A 27,011-nucleotide genomic window follows, 5' to 3' on the forward strand; every position below is an offset into this window, starting at 1 on the left:
AACACAATGTAAATTAACTAAAACAATAAAGGACTTAATCACACACCAATTACTATTTTACTGACTATAAAAAAAAAATATATAATTATGTAGGAAGTTTAGAACCCAGAATTGACCTGCACACTGCAATAGTGCATCAAATGACTCAATACTCTTGGAGGAGGTCTGCGTCCTGTCTTTTCCCGATATTTTAGGATTTCACCGTGGTATCTTTTCGGTATCGAGCATCCAGATATTTATGGCAGGTATAGTATCAAAGTCATAATTTTGGTATCGTGACAACACTAGTGCCTAGTGCACAGAACAGTGGTGCAGGCCTGCCATCCAGAAGCCACCCACATCAGTCAGAGTGGCGCTTACACCCCCAGATTGTGGCGAACATTTGAGAATGTTTCAGTGCTGCAAAGATCGGCCTAATTTGCATTGAGGGAAACTACCCATTGCGAGCTGTGGTTCAATTCACAACGACAACCCACTGGAGCTGGGGCTGGATGCATTTCCGCACACATGCTTGCAAACTTTCCTGTCATACAAATTAGAGCCCACGTGTGCTACCAGGAATTAAACTCGACATATTGAAAATGTTGAATGATTGTAACAGAACAAAAATAAATAAATAAATGTTCATCATGGACGTAGTCAGACGGTCAATTGAATTTGTCAAAATGTCAAAATTGGTAGCTGGCAGTTAAGCTCTCCGTTGTAGCAATGACCATTTTAAATAATCTACTAATCTGGAGCTAAAGCACAGTAAATGTTTACCTCCAAGCTGAGCTTCCATCGGTGTTGCCCATCATCCACTCGTTCTATCAGTGGTTCCCAGACAGCATTCATTTCATTGAAGTAATTAACCTGTAACACAAAAATACCTCACAATAATGTTTTTTTGAAAGGAAAAAGCAGAGGTTAGCAGTGTGCGTACTGCTACTATTAGATTCTCACCTCTAGAGTCATGTCGGCATTGAGCTGCAGCTGTGAAGTCCAATTGTGTGCATCCATGGTGAGAGAGGACTCTGCCAATAACAGTGGGACAGTGCGATGACCTAGCCCAGACTCCAAAATCAACTGGACAACTTTCACCTGAAACTTGAAATTCTCGTCTACATGCTCCTTAGCAACGATGAAATTCTCAGTCATTTCCTGTGCAGGATCTACTCCCAGGAACCAGTAGTTGCAGCTATTGATATCCATGACACTCAACAGTTTGCTCCAGTCAGATGGACATACCTCACATTGCTTAGCTGGTGCCTTTAGAGTCATGGCTGTAGATATTGTCAAAACTGTGTTTATAATAACTGGAGAGATCTGGAAATTCAAGGAAAACAATGAAAAGAAACAGGAAGGTAAAAAGAAGAAATACCAACTCAGGGAAACAAACAGAAAGCACCAGATGATCATTATGATAATGATAATTATACCAGATGATAATTATGGACCATTAAACAGTGGACTCCAAAAATCTGAAACCCATTCAAAAATCTGATATTTTCATGTGTCACCCATGGGGCTAGTTAGTAGAGGGCACCCTTAATATCCGTTTCTCGTCATTCTCTCTCTGTCTCTCACTCACTCACTCAACTCAATGTTTCAGTATTTTGTGCTGTTCAAACATAATGAGTGGGTGTGTGGTGCATTACTGTTGCATTTGTTTTGTACAGTATATCTGTGACACTTAGCCTAGACATCTAGACACACCCTAGTGGCAGCAGATGTAATTTGCAGCCAGGGTAGTCTAGCAACTCTCCGTTGGCTTGCAAGCTGGAAAAATTCAACTTCGATCAGGCCAATCACATCGTGAATAGAGTCGGTAGGCGGGCTTAACATAATGAAGGCAGAGTTGCGATGGTTCCCTGCTACTTGAAAACAAAGAAGATGGATGCTGCTGCTGGCGAACAGCGCAACATGAGTTAAGCTTTTTTTAAGTTGGCAAAAATTTGATAAACTAGGGAAAAACGCATGGGACTCATGAATTGTAGCGCTATTCTATTGTGCAGAGGGAATTTGAAAGACAACCGTTTATCCCGCCCCTCGGACTGAGCACTGCGAATGGTGAGTCCCCAGACCCTACATCTTGATGTGGGTCTGGCTCGTCAGGCTATGTGACACTGCCAATCTGTATGCATTTTGCATATCGGGTACACATTTTCACATCAGAATACGCCAGTACGATTTGTTATTGTGGAGCACTGACAGAAGCAATACAATTAATGAAGGATTCAGGGCTTCAAAAATTAAAATGTACGCTCATAAACACACAGCCTATGCTACACTAAAGTGTTTTACCTCAAGTAGACTTGAGGTAAAACACCACAGAGTTGCACGCTGTTAGGATACTCTACTTCTACCCTCAGCAGGTAAATGAAAGACTTGCTGAAAGTGAGCTTAGTGTCACTCACAAATTCACGTTCCCCAGCAGCTGGTCTTTTTGAATTACTTTGCGAAAATGAAAATGGCTGCATTTGTGAATTTACCTTGGTATAATAGCCTACTGATGCCTTGGAAAGTTCTTGCTTGTTCACAAGTTATTTCAGCTGACATGTTCCATGTGTCGCTGATAAAAACATGAAGTTTAAACGGTTTCATAAATAAAAGGCGCTCACGTAGTGCAAATCTTTATCAAAGCCATGTTGCCATTTGCAACGATTCTGAAAGTGGACCTAGGCTAAATATGTTGAGCTGCCCACTGATATGTGTTAAATTAGTTTTTTTGGTAACACTTTACTTGACGGGTGAGTTCATAACACATTCATAGCAGCTGTCATAAACTGCACATAAAGCATTCATGACTGTTTCATGAGACATAGCTCAACATTCATACCAAACCTTTCATGAATGTGGAAGACAGAACGACGACAACTTGTCAAAATAAAAGTCCAACAATCGCAAAGCAGCATTGCCGTTTTTGTTCCAAACCTCTTACCTGATCACGTCACATCTGAGTCAATGGGCTACTCCAGTGCCAAAAAGACAGAACATGGTCAAGCAAAAAAATTTTGTTTCATAAAAAAATATTTGTTTTATCATTTGCTACTCGGAATGTCCACTGTCCAACCATTCCAGGTTAACAAATAAGGGTCAGCTGAATGTAGGCTAGTTTAGACTACCTCTCAGTGTTAAACTCAGTGATTACGAATACTTCACAACTTGTATAGTAAAGTGACATTCGATGTAGACTTCATAAGATATTCATGAAATATTTACAAAGGCTGAAGAGAAAAACGGCAAATGCTGCGACTTGTTGGACTTTTTATTCTGACAAGTTGTCGTCATTCTGTCTTCCACATTCATGAAAGGTTTGTTATGAATGTTGAGTCATCTCTCATGAAACAGTCATGAATGCTTTATGTGCAGTTTATGACAGCTGCTATGAATGTGTTATGAACTCACCCGTCAAGTAAAGTGTTACCGTTTTTTTCTTCTTTGGAATATATTGGGCATTTGTTTATCTTGATTATTAGCGCGCAAACAAGCTTGACCAAATACTAGGCTTTCACTTCCAGACGGATAGCGCACCTATCACTGAGACTCGTCCCTTTAGTAGTGATACTGTAATCATTGAAGCCTCACTAGTCATGAGTGGAGCAGAAAGGCCCCCCATCTGAAAGAAACTTAGTGCATATGCCTGTCAACCCTCCCGTTTTTAACGGGTTTGTCACATATTTTAACTTTTTTTCCCGCTGTCTTCCCGTTTTAATATTTTACCGTAAAATATCCAGCATACCATCCATAAACTCTGTTGTTTTCAATGGAAGACAATCATGATGAGGAGCCACTGGCCTAAACACACCCTTCATGAAAACACATCCGATCAGACTTCACAAACAAGAGTGGAAGAGTGGATCAAGTTTTTGAGAGTACAAGGATACAGATTTCAGATTTTACCTTGATGATTACTTCCTCTATATCCACCAAGACATGCAGAGGACCGTTTGGCTCCATTCTGCCTTCCAGCTTGACTGAACATGGATGCAGCACCTGAAGATATGTATATTTGTCAGCAAGACTTGCAAGCAAGTACTATATAGAAAACACAGTCTGTTTACATCACACTGCATCTTAATTTAAGAATGCATATTTTTGAATGCAATGCTGAATGAGATTTTGTACATTGAGGAACCATATTAACTATTTGTGTATATTCCTTGCCTTCTGAAAACACTATACAGCCAGGATGGTACTCTAATTTTGGTACAGTAATGTCATGTACTGTATTTGTCTGGCCCTACCGTTGAGACAGCCTTGTCTTCTTGCTTGCGTATGAAAGGACAAGCAAGAAGTTGCAGGTCCCTGATATTGGATGATAAACTAAAAGAAGTCCCGTCTGACTTGAAGTGGCAGTCACACTGGAATGATGCCACCAAAGATGGTGCTTGAGCACATGTTTGATTTGCCACAAACACGACTTCGGGGTTCACAACAACTGCATGTACGTAGGTCCTCTGCATCCACACTGGGCACAAGCACAAAACTATTAACATACAACTCAAAACATTTGCGTAGACACCTGAAATACAAGACTGAAAACATATAAGACCTTTTAGTGAGGTAGTGCAAATGTTGATGAAATCACTTTGTGATACAAGCACCACATTTTACACAGGGACTTGTTAAAGGTGCCCTGCCACACAAAACCATTTTACTTGTATTTTTTTGAAATATGTTAGGTCCATATGTGTTTGGGTTATGTCATGAATGTGAAAATGAACTGCTACCTCCTCTGTCAGCTCTAGCCACTGAAAAGAAATAAGCGGAGAAATCAGGTCAAAAGCTGGTCAGTCTGACGTGGGATTGACTGAGCTCATTACTATTCGTGAGCTCGCCCAGTTGAGACTGCGCCCACTTAATCCGTCAACGGGCTTGTGCGCTATGCACGAATGGAACTTCAACAATGCATGTTGCCTAAGAACCCAGAGTTGAGGATCAAATGGCTTCAGTTTATGTTTTGGAACAATGCCACAATACTATAATTCGAAATTAGTTCTCTGTTCATCACATTTTGAAGACAGTGACTTCATCAACTTTGGCAAGTTCAGCAGAGGCTTCGCAAAAAGGTTGCTGTTGAAGCCTGAACCATTACCATTGTGGCAGTCTACGACCAGTGCCTAGGTTGTAAGTAAAACGCTATTGTCAACTCAAGGAAGTGCTATGTTATTACAGGTTTGCACTCGCTAGCCTAGCAGGTTTTACGTCCATTTGGACAATGCTAGCACTCGCCGCCAAGCTAAGTTCATGCCATGAAGCTAAAATTTGTTGATAACAGCTGTCATGTCAAGCAGCTTAGCTCGTTGTATATTAATGAGAACTGGCGCAAATCGAGCCGAGTCTCTTCCTGCATTCTTTCTATACCACCCTAGAATGGCTTGAAACAAGGTAACCAACTAATGAAATACGTGTGGCAGGGCACCTTTAAGCATTGGTTGATATGAAACATCAATTAGCCACTTGAAAATAAATAAATAAAATTGAAAATAAAATAAATATATTCTCTTTCTTTCTCCTCTCCGGAGATTTAATCATGAATCTCTCTCCAATGTACTTCCCACTTTTAAACAGTTTGTCGGCTGCACAACAAAAGCGGACACTTGATCCCCTGTATGCTAATGTAAAGGATGGGTATAAATCTACTGTACTGATCATTCTCTCTTCTTCTCCTGCCTTCTTTGAAAGGCCCCTCTGCCTATCCACTCTTCAGGACAAACTGCTTCTCTTTCTGCATGGCTTCATGGCTTTAGTTAACTTTCTAATGTAGTTTGTTTCAATCTGTCACTGATATGTCTCCATATGAATGCTGATGGCTTACATCAGACAGAAGGTAAGGTATGGTGTGGTGCGTGCTTCCTTAATTAGTTGTTCGGTTGTTGGTTGATAAATAAGACACGGTTGCAGTCAGATGCACTCATAGACAGTAGTCTAATCTACCTCAATGTGCAGATCTCATAAGTTTAATTTAAATAAATCTGGAGGGTAGCATAGACATTTAGCATGTGAAAAGCATGTGTGGAAAGTGAGATGTGCACATTTGCGCTGTTGTTTTGAAACAGTCAGACGTGCACATACTGTAGACATAGACAGTAGTCCTTCTGCCTAATGCACAGATATAGTTGTAAGTTTAATTTTAAAATCCCTTGCTATTTTGTTTTGTTTTTCATTTTGTGTAACCAAATCAGAACTGCTTCCATCTATTAACCTAGCTCATTGTTGAACAACACTAGCCTATGCTACCCATAGATAGAAATGCTACCGCCGCTGTTGAACTGAGAGTTTACTTCTCGTCTACAACCAGACGTCACACCCTCATCTGAATAGATTGTTCAGGATTGGTTGGTGAGTGTGTGATGTGCGTTGTTCACGTTGTTACTGAGAGTGAGAGGTTAAGAGAAATGGGACACGAAACAGCAAAGTAAGTGTTGCCGCTTAAGAAAATGATGACGGTGAGCTACTCGATATTTGCGATATAACACTTTAATGTATCTCACGTACAGCAAACTGCGATATATCGAGTATATTCGGTATATCGCCCAGCCCTAAGCCCAGGGTGAGTGCCCACATGGATCTCTTACAGTTTGAAAATCAGCCTTACATCGGCATGGATGATGCTCTTATCTACATGCTACAGAGGATCCATGCACACCTAGACACCGCAGATGCCTCGGTCAGAATCATGTTCTTTGACTCCTTGAGCGCCTTTAACACAATCCAGCCAGGGCTGCTTGGTCAGATGAGGTGGAGACAGCACTGGTGTCCTGGGTCATGGACTACCTAACTGGTAGACCATAGTATGTGAGACTCCCAAACTGTGTCTCTGGAAAGGTCTTCAGCAGCACCAGGGCCCCCCAAGAAACCGTTCTGTCCCCTTTTCATGTTTACAGTGTATACAACTGGCTTCCAATACATCTCCAATAGCTGCTTTCTTCAGAAGTTTTCAGATGATACAGCAGTTGTTGGGTGTATTCAGGGAGAGTGTGAGCGGAAATACAGGGGCAACAACAACCATCTATAGCTCAACGTGGATTTTAGGAAGAAACGGCCTGATCCAGCTACAGTTACCATCCAAGGGAAAGAAATGGAAATGGTCCCCAGCTATACTGTAGATACCTATGGGTACAGCTGGACAGCAAGCTGGACAACAAGCTGGACTGTTCCTTCCACATGGAGGTGCTGTACAAAAAAGGACAAACCTTTTAAGAAGGCTGCATTCTTTTATAATCAGCAAGCCTCTTCTGCGCACTTTTTAATCAAACCACAGTGGCCAGTGCTCATTTCTATCTATGGAGCGGGGTGCTGGGGGGAGGGTGCTCTATCAGCAGACAAGAACAGAATTAATAAGCTAATCAAGACGGCTGGTTCCATTCCTATAAATAGGACACAATACAGCAGGTGGCAGAGAGGAGAATACTCTAAAAACTGCACTCAATTCAGGACATGCCCTGGGGGTGTTCCAGCAGAGCACCTTCAGTCGCAGGTTAATCTTACCAAGTTGTAGGACTGAACACTGCAAGGAGTCTTTCCTACCAGCTGTTATCAGACTGTTTAATGTGCAAAACATTGTAAAAACACTTTGAGGAGTGTTTTTATTCTATCCTATGGATACGGACATGTGGCAACACTCCAGCGGCAGCAAACTTTTGTACACAAGGAATCAGCTGATCGCACTGTGACGGAATGCTGGCTGTGTTCGCGACAACATCCCAGAGGAACTGTGGTGCTTTCGGGGTTGCAGAGGGGGAGTAAAAGTGAAGATGAGGTGTCGGGAGAAGAAGTGGAGATACAAGGATACAAGGAAGTTTATTGTCACATGCATATAGTTACTGGAAGTAATAAATGCAGTGAAATTATGTCTGGTGTCAGCCTATTTGTGCATTTATGGGGGGGGAGGGGGGTAGAAGAGGGGTTTAGTAGATTAAGTGGCAAGGGCTGCATAAGAAAGGTGGGGGAGGATTGGGATTGGGGGGGGGGCACCAACAAGGAGCACCCAAGAGCAACAGGGGCAAGGAAAAACTCCCTTACCAAGGAAGAAACCTGGGGGGCAGAAAGGCTAGGCAATCAAGGACATGGGTAGATAGATGGAGGAGAAATCAAAAATAATAAATAAAAAGTTCTATGGAGATGTGCAAAAGTTGGAGAAAGTCAGATGTGTGTGTGTGTGTGTGTGTGTGTGTGTGTGCGATGAAATAAGAAAATAAATAAAAGGTCTGTAGCATAGGGAGAGGGATGTAAAAGTGCTAAAAGTCATGTAGGTGTGTGTGTGGGTGTTGGGGGGGGGGGGAGGGGGATTCATGAGTGCTGAGGAGTGAATGAGTGCAAATTCAGTATAGTGTGAATTCAGAGTTGGGAAATGTTTGAGAGTGCTGAGGAGTGAATGTGTGCCAAGTCAGTAAGTATAGTGTGAGTTCAGAGTTCGGATGGCCTGGGGATAAAAACTTCTCCTGAGTCTCTCAGTTCTGGCTTTGTGACTACATAGGCGTCTTCTTGATTTCAGCGGTAGGAATAATCCATTGTTAGGATGAGAAGAGTCCTTCAGAATCTTTTGGGCTCTTAGATGTACTCTTCTGGAATAGATATCTTGTAGAGCAGGGAGTTGAGTTCTTATAGTACATTCAGCTGAGCGCACTACTCTCTGCAGAGTACTACAATCTCTAACTGTGGAGTTCCCATACGAGGTGATGATGCTACCAGTTAGAACACTCTCAACCGCTGAAGTGTAGAAGGCCTTCATGATGGATGTAGAAACTTTGAAGTTTCTTAGCTGACGAAGGAAGTAGAGTCGTTGTCTGGACTTCTTTAGAACATATTGAGTGTTAACAGTCCAAGTTAAGTCTTCAGTAATGTGGACACCAAGGTATTTAAAACTTGTGACTCTCTCTACAGGTTGCCCGCTGATCATTAGTGGGGTGTAACTGTAGTTCTGCTGCTTCCTTCTGTAATCCACTACCATTTCCTTGGTTTTATTGATATTCAGTGTCAAGCTGTTAGATCGACACCACTGTGCCACCTCATCAACCTGATCCAAGTAGAGCTGTTCATTGTTGTTACTAATCAGGCCCAAGATCACTGTGTCATCTGCAAACTTGATGATGGAGGTATGACTACTGTTGGCTTTGCAGTCATGTGTGTAGATGTTGTACAGCAGTGGACTCAAAACACAGCCTTGGGGAGCACCAGTGCTGATGGTTAATGAGTCAGATGTCAGACCCCCCACTCTAACCACTTGTGAACGGTTGGTGAGGAAGTCAAATATCCAGTGACACAGGGTGGTGTTCAGTCCTAAGGCCTTCATCTTTGTGACCAAGGTGAGAGGTACTATCGTGTTGAATGCTGAACTAAAGTCAATGAACAGCATCCTCACATAATTCCCATTCCCCTCCTCCAGGTGAGTTAAGGTGGTGTGCATGAGGTTTGAGATGGCATACTCTGTAGACCTGTTGGCTCTGTAAGCAAATTGGAGGGGGTCGAAGGAGGCAGGGAGGGATGAGCAGATAATGTTTTTCACAAGCTTCTCAAAACACTTCATCACTGTAGACGTCAGGGCTACTGGGCGGTAGTCATTCAGACATGACGGACTTTTGTTATTCGGTACTGGAACAATAACAGACTGCTTGAGGCAAGTAGGAACTATCTCTTGAGCCAATGATGTGTTAAAGATATAAGTGAACACAGGAGATAACTGAGCAGCGCAGGATTTCAAAACCCTGTTAGAAATTCCATCCGGTCCAGCAGCTTTTCTACAATTAACCCTCCTAAAGGCATTGCTCACATCGACCTCAGAGACACAGAAAGGTGCATCCTCATTTGCTTCACATGCTGCAGCTAGTGCAAGATAGTCTGTGTTTTTCATGTCAAAGCGAGCATAAAAAGCATTAAGTTCATCAGGGAGGGCTTTACTCACATTCATCATAGGAGGGGACTTTCTTTCAAAGCCAGTGATGGTTCGGAGTCCTTTCCACACTCGTGCTGGATCACCCTCCAAGAAATCAGCTTCAACTTTGTCTCTATAGCGCCACTTAGCATCTTTAATAGCTCTACGTAAACTATAAGATGCTGCTTTGTAATCCGTCATATCCCCTGAAATAAGCACAGCATTATAAGTCATGGTGCGTGTCTTTAATGCCGTTCTCACTTCTCTATCCACCCATGGCTTCTGGTTAGGGAAGCTTCGGATCTTTACAGTTGGGATGATGGAATCAGTTAGCTTATTGATGTAACTCAATGATACTTCCGTAAACTCATTTATGTCAGCTGAGTTCGTCTTGAACATCTCCCAGTCAACGTTGCTAAGGGCGTCCTGTAGCCTGGCTTCCGATTGGTCAGTCCAGTGCTTGACCTCCTTCGTCACTGGGGGGTCCGTCTGACTTCTCTGTTTGTACATAGGCAGTAGGAAAACAGCGGCATGATCTGATTTTCCGAAAGCTGGTAGAGACTTAGCTTTGTAACTGTTCTTGAACTGTGTGTAGCGTGTGTTGTCACCATGTGTAGGGAAGTGAATATGTTGAATAAATTCAGGCATGGACCAGTTCATATGTACTTGATTGAAATCACCGGCCACAATAAGCGCAGCTTCAGGGTGCGTGTGTTGTTGTGTATTTAACACTTCTGCAATTCTGATACAAGTCCTCAGTTCCATCGATTGTGATGGGAAACGTGAACTCACTGGCTAACAAGACTGACGAACTGGATGCCCTGGTAAGAAACCAGAAGTTGTACAGGGAATGTAGTTTGTTATGGTTTACAGAGACGTACAAGCCATATCCCCACTTCTAACATTGAGCTGCCTGGCTTCAGTGAAGCTCGTTTGGACAGAGACTGTAAACTTTCTGGCAAAAAGAAGGGAGGTGGACTGGTGCTGTACATAAACAATAGATGGTGCAACCCCGGACATGTTACAGTGAAGGAAACTGTATGCTGCAAGGATGTGGAGTTATTAGCGTTAGTCTCCGTCCATACTACATGCCGAGGGAGTTCTCGCACGCAATTGCTGTCTGTGTTTACGTTCCACCTCGAGCTCTCCCGGATACAGCGTGTGATGTCATCCACTCCACAATTGCAAGGCTTCAAACCCAACACACTGATGCCTTTTTTGTGATCTCTGGCGACTTCAATCACATAACACTGGATTCCACACTCACAAATTTCTACCAGTTTGTTGACTGCGGAAAGGAAAAACAGGACAATAGACCTCATGTATGCAAACGTGAGGGATGCATACAGTGCAAACCCCCTTCCCCCACTGGGAAAGTCAGACCACAACCTCATTCATCTCCAGCCAATGTACAAGCCCAAAGTACAGAGGCTACCAGTTGCCACACGCACCTTCAGAAAGTGGACACCCGTAAGCGGATGAGGCACTGAGAGACTGCTTCGAGTGCACTGACTGGAGTGTGTTACAGAATGGAGAGGACTTAGTTGTGCACTGTGTGACCTCCTCTGACTACCTCAACTTCTGTATGGACATTGTTGTTCCCACCAGAACTGTACACTGCTTTCCCAACAACAAGCCTTGGATAACCAGCAATGTCAAGACCCTTCTTAATAGGAAAAAGATGCCATTCAGAGAGGGGGACATGGCAGAGCTGAGGCGCGTGCAAGGAGAACTTAAAGTCAAGCTTATTGCACCCCTCCCCCACATGGCGATAACGAACAATGAGGTGACAAAGACCTCAGTCACCAGCCATCAGACACACAGATCCCAGATGCACCCCTCCCCCTCCCCTCCCCTTACACCCCCCATCATCACAACAGATCAAGTGAGAGCTCAACTAAAGAAACTGCACACCAATAAGGCAGCGGGGCCTGTGTTGAAGGCTACTCAAGGCCTGTGCTGCTGAACTGGGGGAGCCACTGAAGCACATCTTCAATTTGAGTCTACGCCTTGGACAAGTTCCAACCCTGTGGAAGACATCAAGAAGTCACACCCTAGTGAGCTTAATGACTACAGAACCGTCACTCTTACATCACATGTGATGAAGACAATGGAGCGACTGGTCTTAGATATGCTCAGACCCCAGGTATGCCATGCACTAGACCCGTTACAGTTTGCATACCAGGAGAAAGTGGGCGTGGACGATGCCATCACTTATCTTCTACACAGGACACATTCTCACCTAGACAAGGGGAAAAGTGCTGTGAGAATAATGTTCTTTGATTTCTCAAGTGCTTTCAATACCATCCAACCCCTCAGACTGGGAGACAAGCTCTTGCAGATGGGTGTGGACGCTCACCTGGTAACCTGGATTACAGATTACCTGACTGAGCGACCACAGTTCGTCAGACTGAAGAACTGTCTCTCTGAAACTGTGATCAGCAGCACCGGAGCGCCACAGGGAACTGTGCTCTCTCCAGTCCTGTTCACCCTGTACACATCTGACTTCTGCTACAACACGACTACGAGTCATGCCACATGCAGAAGTTTTCTGACGATACTGCAATTGTGGGGTGTATCAGGAACGGGCAGGAGGAGGAGTACAGGAGCCTGGTGGAGGACTTTGTGCAATGGTGCAAACTCAAATCATCTTCAACTCAACACTTCAAAGACCAAGGAGATGGTGGTGATCAGCTGGAGACTTTGCTCACTGCCTTGCACAACAGACAGACTGAGGAAGTCATTTGTCCCAAGGGCCACTGAACTGTTCAATGCTTCACTTAAGGGAAAAGGAGAGATAGACTTCTCTGCATAGTCTGCCTGCCTCTTCAACACCCCCCCCCCCCTCCATGTTTGGATACTGTCTGTCCACTAGCCACTTTTTACCACTGTCTTGCTGCCTCACTGTTTGCGTGCTATATTAGCACATATGCATAACCCCTCCCTCTATGCCACAGCCGAACTGTGGCCACCCTTATACCTTTTCTTAATATAGTTACATATATAGATATAGACTTTATTCTTGCACTGTTGCACTGTTGAACTTACTCATTTGCACCATCACCATGACACTCACTCACACAGAGCACCTTACCTTACCTTACTATGCACAGAGAATCACAGGCTCAGTCCCTGCCTCAGTCATTGCAAGCGCCTCTTGATTGATTAATCACCCACTATGTGGATACTGTTTTTAGAATTGATTTAGATTAAGTGTTAGTTAGTATAATTTATATTTTAGTATATTTAGTATATTCTTTATCTTCTACTGTCCTTATTGCTTAGTTGTGTTTTTTATATTATATACTTTTAATGACTTTTTCTGCTGTTAGCGAATGTATGTGTGTTGTCTGTATGCTACTGAGACCTTGAATTTCCCCTGGGGATCAATAAAGTATCTATCTATCTATCTATCTATCTATCTATCTATCTAGTGACATTACAGCAAACTATTGCTACTTTGCATCTGTGTCAATGTCAGTTGGTATGGTCATGGAATGTTTAATGCAGTGTGTGTTGGATGTAGTGTGTGTGTGTGTGTGTGTGTGTGTGTGTGTTGATGTGCTCGGATGCAGTGGGCGAAGGCTTAACATGTGTTGGATGCATTACGTGTGTTCTGGTAATCTGCTGTATAGCTGCTGTAACAAAGTAATTCCTGTAAAGTATCTATCTTTCTATCTTTCTATCTGTCTGTCTGTCTGTCTGTCTGTCTAGATGTACCACATAGCTGGACATTGTAGTAAAAATTATTTGCAAGAACATACTGTAAACGAATGTGATTAACTTCATCAGTCTGTCTGCCTCATATTTGCATTAACTGATGATTGTGCCTGGTGAAGACACGCCTCGACCATTTGCAAATCAAGTCTTTTGTCATGTACAACGGCCCAGCTTTTGTCTTATGCCAGACTTCACCATAGGTGGTCGGCGCTAATTAAACACGCATATGTCTGGGGCGAATCTGAACTTTTTCACTGGAGCAGACAAAGAGCCTACTAACAGAACATAAGGCTGTGACATAGGACAGTCGTGAGGTGACTTGGACAGAGGCAACTTTGTTCATGTTCTCCTCCGAGGCGGCTTGTAATAAACCTGGGAGCGTCTCCCTTTCTTAACACATCTCAGTTTGGTTTTGCTCCCACATCATTTTTAATTCTCACCACATTATGGCACTGTGAGCAGGGTCCCAAATCTCTGGACGTGAAATTGGAGTAAGGACGTAGTTTCAAGGCTCTTCGCATAACCGCGGTATGAAGAGAGTCGAATTTCTGCAATCCGAGAGAAGGCCAACGACACAACGAAACAGTTTTGCATCAGGCACCCGACTTGAGACGGCTCCAATCTCCTCTCGTGTTCAAGACAACGGGACTCCCGAACCCCAGTGGAACAGAACGGCTAATGTGTGGTAAGGAAGCTGGGTTACATTTCTAATTGCTTTGATAATCCAGATAAGGCCTTGGTTTTGTTCTTAGACAGCAAATCTGTTTGTTTGTTGTGTAACTATGGGTTGTGCCCATTTCGACGTTAGTAGGAAGTGGGTTTAAGTGTGTTGGTTTTTGAAAGATCACAGTTTGAAGTAGCCTATAAAAATGTTGAACTGAAAGCGTAATATTAACAGTTGGCCGTCGAATGACGTTTTCCACCGTTTAAAGGTGCCATTGTAACCTGTACGTATGTTTATTGTCCTATGAATTGAATAATGTATAAGATAGGATAATAACTGGAATGTTTATTTAATTTCCTGCCTGAATATGATGTTGGTAAGAGCCTTCTAGTTGTATGAATATTACACAGAAATAACTGAACTGTAATGAAATATTTGTTTGAGATGAAAATGTATTTTGTTTTGGCTACCTGGTACCTGTAGGTAATGAGGTCACGTGAGATGTGAGGGAGGTTTTAAAAGGGTAGCTGGGAGGCCAGACGGGAGGTGTGTTTTTGGGAGAGTAAACGTTTACCAGAGATTATAAATAAGAGATTGAAATAGACGCTGCATACAGGTTATTCTCGGCACATTTCGTGCGAAAAAAGGATTAACGCTTCTCCCGCTGGAGTGGCTACTGTCTGGGGAGAAACGAGGAAGCAGCAGGACATTTCGAACATTCAGGCCTTCGGTGTGGTGAGCCCGCGGTGTTTATTTTTCCTACGCTGTAGGCCTACAGTTTATTTTCGTGGATTTTTGATTACGGGGCTATTGGATTATTTCATTTTTTCCATTTCGAGGAGCGACTCCTTTTTCTTCTCTGTTGGACATTTTGCGCACCTGGAATTGCGGTAGCGCTTTTTATGACTTTGGGGTTGGGGCTGGGTAGAACAAAGTGATCAAGTTTATCTGTACATGCTTGGACTGAATTATATATTTCTGTTTGGGGTAGGGGTTATTTTGATAATTGTATGGGATTTGTTGCATGTATGAAATTAAATCAGTTAAGCGAGAGAGAAGAAGCATAACGTGACCGTGAAGCCTCACTAAACGGCAACTAAACTTAAACTCAAATGATTGGTGTCCGAATTATTTCTTTCTGATTTTAGTAGCGTTTATCTCATATATAAAATTTAGGGTTGAATTGTTACATATGGTGCCCCGTGTGAGGATCCAGTTATAGTAGTTATTTGTATTTTACTTACTTACTTACTAATTATACCATAATGAGCGGTAGCGAGTATGAGACTGAGGGAGGACGAGACCCTATAGATTATCACTCTCCGCAGTTCGTAACATTTAGAGAGCCAAGACGAGAGTCTGATGAGGAAGTCTCGTCTTCAATGCTGAATGATTTGTACAGTATGTATTGTCGGAAGACGGGAGTGACAAAGAGAATGAAGAGGAAAGTAACGACCTCCCACCCAATGCATTTGCCACCACAGAGGAGATAAAGGAAATGAGCACTGCTCTTGAGGACATGAGTGAAAAAATTAAAGCACTTGAGACAGAATTTGAGAAATCAATAGAAAGTTCCATTCAAAGGGAAGAGAGCCTTAGAGAGTATGTACACACTGGATTTAACCATATGCAAACTACCTTTACAGAGGCTACCCGAAAATTGGAGCAAGCTGTCTATGATTGCTTTTTGAGGAGGGATGAACAATGGAGGAAAGAGATGCAAAGAATGGTACTAGGTAGGCCGGTGCAGCCAAAAGTAACCTCCACTTCAAGGTCAGTTGAGGCCAGCAAAAGTATACTGCCCTACAAAGGCAAAAGACCTTAACTCGCCAGAGTGTGAAACTGAGAAAAATTACTTTAAAGTTTTTTTGTTGTCCAGCCAATTGTATGATAGGTAGGACACTGAAAATTTGCTAAGTAATTGTCATAATGAATACATGTATCTACATGAAAAATAAATCAGCTCAAACTTGACCTTTGACCCTTATTTGGAAGTTACTGTATTCTGCCTTTGCATTATCTGCAAAACAATAATGGGTCATACAAAGGCAAAATACCTTAACTTCTAATTTATTGACCATTTGGACTTTTATCACTCTATAGAAACATTTATGATAATAATGATAGCCTTAAGATAACATTTAGTGAGTTTTGTCTAGTAAGGCTTAATATTAGGCCTCCATCAACAGAATATTACAAAATACAAAATAATGAGAAGGCTACACTGGAACATTTTAAAACTTTATCGTTGTACTTAATTTAAGTAAAATAACACTTTAAGAGCCAGAAAAACAAAAAACAGCCACAACATGATCCAAGCCAATGCCATTGGAAACGTATGCAATTACAGGAATTTTGCTACTCATGGACACATAATAATTTACTGTCTGTGTCGTGCGGGCGGCGGAGGAGTCACACATTGATTGGATTTCTTTCTTGACAAATTAAAGGGACATCGACTTAAGGACATGCTGTGTAGTTTTGTTCGTATGGGAGTCAAATATTTTGCAACCAACACTGTCTAGCTTTAGCTAATAGCTTACTCATAGCGACACTTAAAATTGAATGACAACATCCGAACAACGTTGCACTTTGATAGATTTTAGGCTAGCTAGCCTGCACATAATTATATTGCGAATGGGCTTGCTGAAAACTTGTGATGGATTTAAACAATGGATTTGTCTTCTCAGTGGATGTTGTTTTCCATGGATTTTTTTAAAGGTAAGCTGCGATCTAAGTTCTATCTGCTGGGTTAGTTTGTGTGCGACATGTTCTCCTCGCCGGGGAGGGACGGGGAGGTGTATCGTGAGGCGTCCCCAACCCACTCGCTTTGTTTTCTGCCAGTGAGTGGACTTGCAGATTGGCAGGCAGCTAGCCACCCTGTATGGCACGAGAAAACGTGTACTAGGCTACTAGTTAATAGTATCCAGGCTTTGAGACATTTATGGTGTCTTACAGTTGCCTGGCACAACATCTATCATGTAGGCTATTTGTGGATCAGGAACAGTTAACTAGCTAACTAGGCTACATCCTAGCTGAATTTCACAAAATCTGAAGTAGTTAATGCTAGATAGTAAAACAACCACTGCAACATTTTCTTTTCACTTTATTGAAGTGTGGCTTCAATTAGGCCTACATACAATACATAGGCATAAGACACTCTGCCTTTGTTTTACCCACCATCAATGTTAATATGGTTTGCTGCGCTGAAATTACGGTGCACTGTAACTTAATTCCAGCGTTCTATAGAGCCGCGAAACAAAGCTAAAGAACCACAACTGATGTTACGGGCTATGCCTTGGCTTACCCTCTGCTTTTTGAAGTTACGGCAAAAACAGCATCTTATTTTGATAAGAAAACAACAAAATTGACTCAAGATATTTGTCCACATGATAAAATTGATGCCCATTGTTCCAAAAATGACAAAAACTCATTTTTGATCAAATTGAAGTTACGGCCTTTTGCCTTTGCACGGCAGTATAGCCCCTGTCTATCACAAACCTCCAGTAAGGATAGAATTCCCAACCTTTGGGGAGTCACAGGGAGTGACTGATGTTATCAAGTTTATAGAGCAATGTGAAGATTTCTTATCATTGAGACCTCTGCCTGATGCTGATATTATTGCCACCCTTTCGTCTGTGCTAAAGGGCCCTGCCCATAGTTGGTGGATGGCAGAAAGAGCAAAAGCAAAAAACTGGGATGAATTTAAGAAGGCAATCCAACTAGCATTTCTTCCATCAGATTACCTCACAGAGGTGGAAGAGCGACTAAAGGAAATGGTGCAGACTCCAGGTCAATATTTGCCTGACTTTGCTTATGACTACAGAGCCATGTGCCTGAAGTGGAAGCCTGACATTCCAGAGGCAGAATTAGTGCGCCGCATCCTGAACAGTTGCAATCCCACGCTTGCAGGTTGTCTTAGGGGAACAGTGCAGACAGTCAGCGACCTGGTGAGGGTGGGCTCAATGGTAGAAAAAGACTGGGCCTCCAAGAAAGACTACTGGCTTAAAGTAAAGAACTGTCCTCAACCAAAAAGTGATGCTGAGAAAACACCCCGACGCTCAAGAGATAACCCCAGATCTGAATTAGGTGTGGTGCAGAGCAAGAACGAGGTCATATCACCCACTTCCCCTGTTGGTGGTACCTATCACAATCAGACGGCTACGAGGGGATGCCGTGGTGGACACTGGATGCACTTTTTCTTTAATAAGAGAGAGTCTATGGAAGACATTAGGCATCGCTGCTCACAAGCTTTCTCCATGTGAAGCGCAAACATTTGTGCTTGCGGATGGGAAGTCCCATGATGCACTTGGCAAAGTTCTGCTGGTGTATGACTGGCATGGAGCCCATTGGTCCTTAGAGACTTACGTGATGCGAGAGTCTGACCTAGCTTTCCCTCTTATTCTCGGCCTTGATTTCCTAGCTAAAACATCTACGCAAATCAACATGGGTGACCAGACCTACGGGGTGAAGACAGCGAGTGGTGTGACTTTTTATCCTTTCCTCCGACGCATGCCTGACCGTTTGACCTGGTCCCACGTCAAACTTTACATGGCGCAATTTAAGCCTCTGACTACAGCAGCGCCTGAGGCGTCATTGAAGGATGCTCTTCCACCTGTGTTGCTCCCCCTGGTGGAGAAGTGGCCAACAGTCTGTACGGATACAGTGGGAAGAACACAGGTGATTAAACACTCTATCCACACCACCGATGAAATGCCAGTGAGATGCAGGGCCTACCGAGTGTCACCTATGAAAAAGGCCATAATTAAAGAGCACCTGGATAAGATGTTGGAAGACGGTGTGATTAAGCCCTCTGACTCTACCTGGTCTGCTCTGGTCTGTACCTGGTCTGTAGTTCTTGTCGGGAAACCTGATGGTTCATTCAGGTTTTGCATAGATTACCGGAGATTGAATGTGAAGACCCAGCTGGACGCATATCCCATGCCTTTAATACATGACATCTTAAGTCTTTTCATGGAGCAGCAGTGTTCAGCACTCTGGACCTGAAGTCAGGGTATTGGCAGGTGATGCTGGAAGAAGACAGCAAAGCCAAAACTGCTGTAGCCACACCTTTTGGGCTATATCAGTTCAGAGTGTTACCTTTCGGATTGAAGAATTCAGCTGCTTCATTTCAGCGACTCATGGAGAAGGTGCTTGGGGACTTGCGAGGGGAAACTATGCTTTGTTTACATAGATGACATCATCGTCTTTTCCCCCTCTCTCGACCGGCATATCCAAGACCTTGAAGCTGTTTTCCACAAACTCCAGGGAGCAAACTTAACACTCAATATGAGAAAATGTCACTTTTTTCAGCCTCGGCTGAAGTTTCTTGGGCACATTGTGTCCATCAAGGGAGTGAAAGTGGAGCCAGGAAAAACAAGCGCTGTAAGGGATTTCCCACCCCCTACTGATGTAAAAGAGCTACAGCGGTTCATAGGGATAGCAAGGTGGTATCATAAATTCATACCTCGCTTTGCAGACATAACGGCACCTCTAAACTGCATAAAGAAGAAAGGAGTCCAGTGGCAGTGGACCCCTGACTGCCAGCGTAGCTTTGAATGTCTGAAACAAGCACTGCAGAGTCCACCTATACTGGTACAGCCTGATCCATCCCTGCCTTTCCAGGTCCACACAGACGCCAGCGCCGAGGGTCTAGGCGCGGTGCTAACCCAGGAGGTCAAGGGGTCAGAGCAGGCCATCGCCTATGGCTCCCGAGCGCTTAAGGGAGCTGAGCTCAACTATTCCACGTCAGAGGAGGAGTGTCTAGCGGTGGTCTGGGCAGTGGAAAAATGGAGGCACTATCTGGAAGGGCCTGCCTTTATAGTATACACTGACCATGTGGCCCTGTCCTGGGTATTTAATTTCCCTAAAACCACTTCACGCCTGACCCGTTGGACGTTGAGACTCCAAGCATTCAACTTCAAAGTGACATATCGAAAAGGGTGTCTCAACCACTTACCTGATGCTCTTTCACGGGCTATCCCTGAACGGGCTAGTGTCACTGCCTGTACTTCACGAGCCTCAAGACCGGAACCTCCATCTTTCCCTGTCGATCTAGCTGAGGTGGCGCACACTCAGAAGGCCGATGAGGCTCTGACGAAGTACTGGAAGTTGGCTGCAGAAGTAGACGTGTCCCGTACAGATAGGATTGCCTTCGAAGTCAAGCAAGATGTTCTGTATCGCCGTTTGCCATCCAAAGAACATGGTATCCAATACCAGCTTGTGGTACCTGAAAAACTAGTGTCCACAGTGCTAGTGTACTTCCATGACAGTCCCCTCGCTGGTCACCTAGGGAGACTGAAGACACTGCTGAGGATACTGGATGTCGCCTGGTGGCCCATGGTACGAAAAGATGTCTGGCAGTATGTAAAGCTCTGCTTAGTCTGTCAGCAGTATAAATCTGACAACCAAAAGCCTGCTGGATTCTTACAATCCACCTCTGTAACTGAACCAGGTGAAATGCTAGGCGTTGACTTTATGGGGCCTCTCCCTAAGAGTAAAAGCCGAAACACATTCCTATTTGTAGTAGTGGACTACTATACCAAATGGGTGGAACTTTTCCCTATGCGTGACAGCAAAACCCCTCGTCTCTGCAAGATCTTGAGAGAGGAGATATCCACACGCTGGGGAGTTCCCAGGTTCATACTTTCAGACAGGGGGCCCCAATTCACTAGTCAGCTGATCAGGGAATTGTGTGAGTCCTGGGGAGTTACCTAGAAGCTAACAACCAGCTATCACCCACAGACGAACCTCACAGAGAGAGTTAATCGGACTATAAAGACCATGATGGCCTCGTATGTGAAAGAACAACACAGAGAGTGGGATAGGTGGTTGCCAGAATTCAGGTTTGCGATCAACACAGCCAAGCATGAGACAACCGGGCGATCACCATCAGAACTGATGTGTGGAAGACGGCTGATGGGACCTGTGGAGCGACTCTTCCATCTAGCTCCGTCCCCTTCTCAGTCTCAATACTCAGCCATGGAAAACCTGCGCAGTTCTGTGAGGCGGACCTAGTCTGGGTGAGGGCGCATCACTTGTCCAAAGCCAAAGATTCCAAATTTTGAGCTAAGCTTGCACCTAAATGGTCAGGGCCAGTTAAAGTCTGAATAAACAAGGGCCATTAAATTACAGAGTTAGGTGGGAAGACCAGAAAACAGATACAGTCAATGTGGTGAAAGCCATATTTCGGGCCTAGCCCCTTTTAACCTCCGGTTGGGGGGGGGGGTATGTAACCTGTACGTATGTTTATTGTCCTATGAATTGAATAATGTATAAGATAGGATAATAACTGGAATGTTTATTTAATTTCCTGCCTGAATATGATGTTGGTAAGAGCCTTCTAGTTGTATGAATATTACAGACATAACTGAACTGTAATGAAATATTTGTTTGAGATGAAAATGTATTTTGTTTGGCTACCTGGTAGCTGTAGGTAATGAGGTCACCTGAGATGTGCACCTGGCCTATTCATGGGGGGAGGGAGGTTTTAAAAGGGTAGCTGGGAGGCCAGACGGGAGGTGTGTTTTTGGGAGAGTAAACGTTTACCAGATATTATAAATAAGAGATTGAAATAGACGCTGCATACAGGTTATTCTCGGCACATTTCGTGCAAAAAAAAAAGGATTAACGCTTCTCCCGCTGGAGTGGCTATTGTCTGGGGAGAAACGAGGAAGCAGCGGGACATTTCGAACATTCAGGCCTTCGGTGTGGTGAGCCCGCGGTGTTTATTTTTTCCTACGCTGTAGGCCTACAGTTTATTTTCGTGGATTTTTGATTACGGGGCTATTGGATTATTGCATTTTTTCCATTTCGAGGAGCGACTCCTTTTTCTTCTCTGTTGGACATTGTGTGCACCTGGAATTGCGGTAGCGCTTTTTATGACTTTGGGGTTGGGGCTGGGTAGAACAAAGTGATCAAGTTTATCTGTACATGCTTGGACTGAATTATATATTTCTGTTTGGGGTAGGGGTTATTTTGTTAATTGTATGGGATTTGCTGCATGTATGAAATTAAATCAGTTAAGCGAGTTAAGCATAACGTGACCGTGAAGCCTCACTAAACGGCAACTAAACTTAAACTCAAATGACTAGTGTCCGAATTATTTCTTTCTGATTTTAGTAGCGTTCATCTCATATATAAAATTTAGGGTTGAATTGTTACACCATGTAATGTCCGCCAAAAAATCAATTCATACTCCACATTCCATAATAGATGGGGGCAGTAGTATACCTCCAGAAAGTGAGTTGGTCTACCCTAGAGTAACAACCGAGAAACGTGTATTGCAGTTTGGCTGGCAGTTATGTTGCCCGCATACCGCCTCCCATGGCCGAAACTGGTATTATGACACCTGTCGGGCTGTGGCTAGTAATTTAGCATGCTAATTCAGGTTGATATCTCTGCAGCACTATACCTTGTCATTTTTTTTTAATGACATCATTGCCCTTATTTCTTCTCATTCTTTTGATGCGTGTAGCTCATTTTTTGGATATTTTTACCTCAATTCTTACACATGGCACCTTTAAAGTAAGACATTGGAGTTGGTATATGATACTGTGTTCTTCAAATTGATGCCTGGTAAATAGTTTGGCTAAACTCGACGTGAAGGAGTTGTTAACGTTAGCCAGTGATAAGAGTAAATAGTTTGGCTAAACTCGACGTGAAAGAGTTGTTAACGTTAGCCAGTGATAAGAGGCTGAGTTTGACGAACGAGACGCCTGGAAGCATATGTATGTGGTTGAGTTCGAAGTAGAACGAGATACCTAGAAGCAAACTAGGTGGCTGAGTTTGGTCTGGGAACAAGACGCCTGGCGCCTGAAATAAACGCGTGGTTCTCTGTGGGGGGGGGATGGGTGGGCCTTAGGATCCTAGTTCCGAAGTGGGAACAATCGTGCAAGTGTGAAGTGAGCAATATTGGCCATAATTTCTTCTACCATAAGGTAGAGGAGTGCGCGCAGCACAGTTGTTAATTGTAACTATTTTCATTACTACTATATCTGACTATTAATTATAATTATTATTGCCTCTGTTGGCGGGTACCGGTATCATTAAATACACCTCGAAAGCACTGCTGTACTGCACGGCTGTAGAGGCTATCTGAGTGCGTGAGACACGTATTTGTTTGTGTGTGTGCGTGTGGAATCTTTGTTCAACCAAGTTTGTGTGTGTGTCATTATTTGCTCAAGCCCCTGTGTGTGAGACTTTTACTTGTTGCATGTGCGTCTTCTCTTTGTCTGTTTTACTAGTTTATGCATGTGTGTTTTCTCTTTGTCTGTTTTCTCTTAACATGTGTTTTGTTTTTGTGCGCGGTACGAATCCGTAACCAAGCTGGTTGTGTGTGTGTGTGTGTCTGTGTGTGTGTATGCGTATGGTCGGCTACTGCAGAGCCTGGATCCTTAATTACGCAGAGAGAGCCAAAGCTTGCGCAAATGCATGCAAAAATCTGACTGACAAACTGATGTTGACTGACGAATGCATTCTCGCCACAACATTCTCTCCACAAAAATAAATCACGCTTGTCAATTTGTCTCCATCTCCTACTCTTGTGTGTGTGTGTGTGTGTGTGTGTGTGTGTGTGTGTGTGTGCACGAGCATGTGGATGTGTGCGTGTGGATGTGTGTGCGTAAATACATACATTTGATCACATTGCATTACCTGAGTGGTTATGTGCAGCAAACGTGGCATCTGACACCTGTTTCACCTGAAGCTGGTTAGCCTTGTCAACTTTAGTAGGTGGCATTTGGGGCATAGCCTGGATGAAAAAGTCTGCCACGGCCAAAAGAAACTCCATACTGGCGCACAAATAAAGGTTTTGCAAAACAACTACCACCTTTCTTTCACTTATGTTCTGCCTGTATGTCACATCAATCATGGCATCGGAGCTGTCCTCATCTCTCCTCCCCAGCATTCTGTAAACAAAGCAGAGGAAAGACATACAATATTGCCATTCATTATATTGCCCACAAATACAGCCAGGGGGATAGAGACTTGTTGCTATTAGATACATGCTTAAGATAACTAACTTTTCTGAGCACATAAATTGAACATTAGAGCATTGAGGATTTCTTTAGTAGAGTGAGCATCTTTCAAAGGACTTGTCAATCCTAAAAAACATTTTTTGAGCACACCTTATGCCTAAAAAATTCAGGTCAGGTCATACTACATGTGTAGGCCCAAAAACAGATGCAACACATATTTTGGATGTGACTAATTTATTACTGTCAGAAATCTAAATCCACACTTGGATTGATCACAAATCCTGTTCTTTTAAAAACAAGCTTGATTAACTGATACGGATTCTTCTTGTGTTATGTCACTTAGTGCCTGCAGTGTGTGTGAGTTATATTCATTTTTTTATGTGGTGGTCTTTGTGGATGGCCGCAACAAGGGTTTGTCTTGTTGTTGTTGCTGATTAAATCATAAATAAGCAAGACGAATGACCGAACAATTTGTTGGTAGAGAACCCATCATGAGTGTGGAGGTGGGTGGGTCTGGGACACCAGACACTACTTTAGAACCTTCTGGAGGCTGTGGGCCTAATCAAACAAAACACTGATGAAGGAAGGTGCATGCTTGATTACCATCATCACGGTCTATAGGATGGTGTTTTGGTGCAGTCAGAATAATCTGGAGCTGAACACACTCAATACTTGATTGTGGATTTAAGGAGATGATTGTGGATTTCAGGAGACCTTAAAGTTCCTGGGAACTACCATTTCCCAAGACCTGAAGTGTGAGTCTAATATCAACTAAGGCAAGTACAACATCTCTTAGATCTCTCCCAATTTGCCTGTAGTCATGGTAGAACAACTGCACGTCTTAAGAAGGTTTAAGGTAGGTCATTAAGGGCATTATGCTAGTTTTGGTAACACTTTAGAATAACTGCACATTAGCATTGTTCCTACATTAATTCTCATAAGTAAGTTATATAGTTATATAAATGTTTGTAATCACAGTTATTAACAGTTATTATTTGGTTATTTGCACTACCAACACTGCATTATCAAGAGCATTTGGTGGATAGCTTCTGGTCTGTGTTGCTCTTTGGTGTCTTTAACAATGCAAAGACAGTCCTTCATAAGACTGTACATTTGGTGGACTTTTATTTTTCTGCATTGTGTTGGCTTCACACTCGAAGACCTTACATAAAAAATGACAAAGAAAATGCAAAAATGATCCAATTGCAACATTCTTACTTTTTTTTTACTTAATAAACAGTGCCATTGTAACCGAACTTCTACCATGGTAGCATAACGTCTATGCTATGCTATACTACCATGGTAGCACAACCTTTGCCATGATTTCATGATATAGGCTATTATACCGATTAGGGATATTAATATTAGTATACCATATTTCAAATGGTTAACTGGTTATCTGTGTACACCCCTAGGGTTCTATCTTGGTGATCTAAAACTCAGTGCAAAGCGTCTATTCCTATTTTACACTCGGATTTTTCGCCATGCGCTTCTCTTGAGTTCAAATAATAGACGAGTGCAGATGCGTGTAGGCTGTACTCAATTATACTAGATTTTAGTAAAGCATGGTTTATTGGAATACCTGTTCCATATGGTCTCGCATGCAAGCAGATTCCTTCAAATGCGCCGCTGACTATCAAAATAAAGATGCGCCGTTTAAAGTTGCGCTGCTTGCTGTTAAAGGGAATGACAGATTTTCAATTCAATTTAAAGATGTTACGCCCAAAACACACCCATGAATGATTAAGAAACATAAGAACCGCCTTTTTGCACCAGTCGCCTGACATTTCATAACGTTTAATAACAAAACCACCCCCAATGTTGACTGGACAAACCCCTAAGCTATTTGCCAGTGACTATGCATTTTAGATCACCGAGATAGAGGGTTAACACTGGGGGCCCTAAGCGTCAAAGTCGGAAAATTGGACTATCTACCACTAAATGGAAGACATCCAGTGCTTCAACTCAAGACCAAAATCACTTTGGTTCATTTTGGTCCATAATTTGCACAATGTTACTATTTAAAGTGTTCAAGAAAATAGTGGAAGATGCGAGAAAATAAAATAGAGGAAATGCGATAAAAAACATGTTTGTTTGCAATGATGCAGAAGTGATTCTGTCGATATTGTCTGAGTTAATTGAAGCAGAAATACTCCAAATGGTGAACAAAAAGTTCACGTATGATGAAGACTTGGGTCTGTCACTGATTCATGCATTGTGTGCATGTGTTTTCCTAGTCTTATTGGATGATGTGCAATACTTTCACTGTACATGCAAGGCCTGTGGGGAAATTGGCAACATTTATTGCTTGGGCAGTGGGCAATGACTAACATGGACCTCATTGTGGAATTGTGCAATTTCTGTTGTAGGGCTGCGTGCAATATCTATGTGTGTGGGTGTGTGTGTGTGTGTGTGTGTGTGTGTGTGTATTATTTAGACCTATGATGGTGATGTATGAATTGTAAAGGGTTGGGGAGCTGGAGGGTTGTTGTTGAGATCTTGCTGTATACATGTTTAATGTTTGTGTGTGTTAAGTTTGTCTGTCAATCAGTAGAGTTTACGGAATATTTTTTTTACAGGCCAAATGTTCTGGTAACATTGCAGAATACCGGACATACAGAAAATCTGCCAAACATATTTTTTAAATAGCCATAATTGCCTATACATTTAAATGGCACTAAATCACAAACTATATATTTCCACAATGTACCAGCTTGTGCATTGTGCCTGTGACCTGTCAGCTTTGCACAAGAAGGCTACTTTCATTTAATTGTATGAAGTTGCACAATCTACT

At 42.9% G+C, this 27,011-nt stretch overlaps 1 protein-coding gene across 4 annotated transcripts in view; it reads right to left on the reverse strand.

The window, feature by feature from the left end:
* vps13c (vacuolar protein sorting 13 homolog C) overlaps window positions 1-27,011 on the reverse strand; it is a 392,379-nt gene that overhangs the window by 161,394 nt on the left and 203,974 nt on the right. For all 4 annotated transcript variants that reach the window (XM_042061414.1, XM_042061415.1, XM_042061412.1 and 1 more), the window contains 5 exons: window positions 23,895-24,148; window positions 4,227-4,450; window positions 3,883-3,975; window positions 943-1,305; window positions 763-852 (listed from right to left, as the gene is read on the reverse strand). In XM_042061414.1, the coding sequence (XP_041917348.1) occupies window positions 763-852; window positions 943-1,305; window positions 3,883-3,975; window positions 4,227-4,450; window positions 23,895-24,148 (1,024 nt within the window). The remainder of the gene's footprint in view (window positions 1-762; window positions 853-942; window positions 1,306-3,882; window positions 3,976-4,226; window positions 4,451-23,894; window positions 24,149-27,011) is intronic.

The sequence above is a fragment of the Alosa sapidissima genome, chromosome 14 (genome assembly GCF_018492685.1).
Source record: "Alosa sapidissima isolate fAloSap1 chromosome 14, fAloSap1.pri, whole genome shotgun sequence".
Classification (NCBI taxonomy): Eukaryota; Metazoa; Chordata; class Actinopteri; order Clupeiformes; family Clupeidae; genus Alosa; species Alosa sapidissima.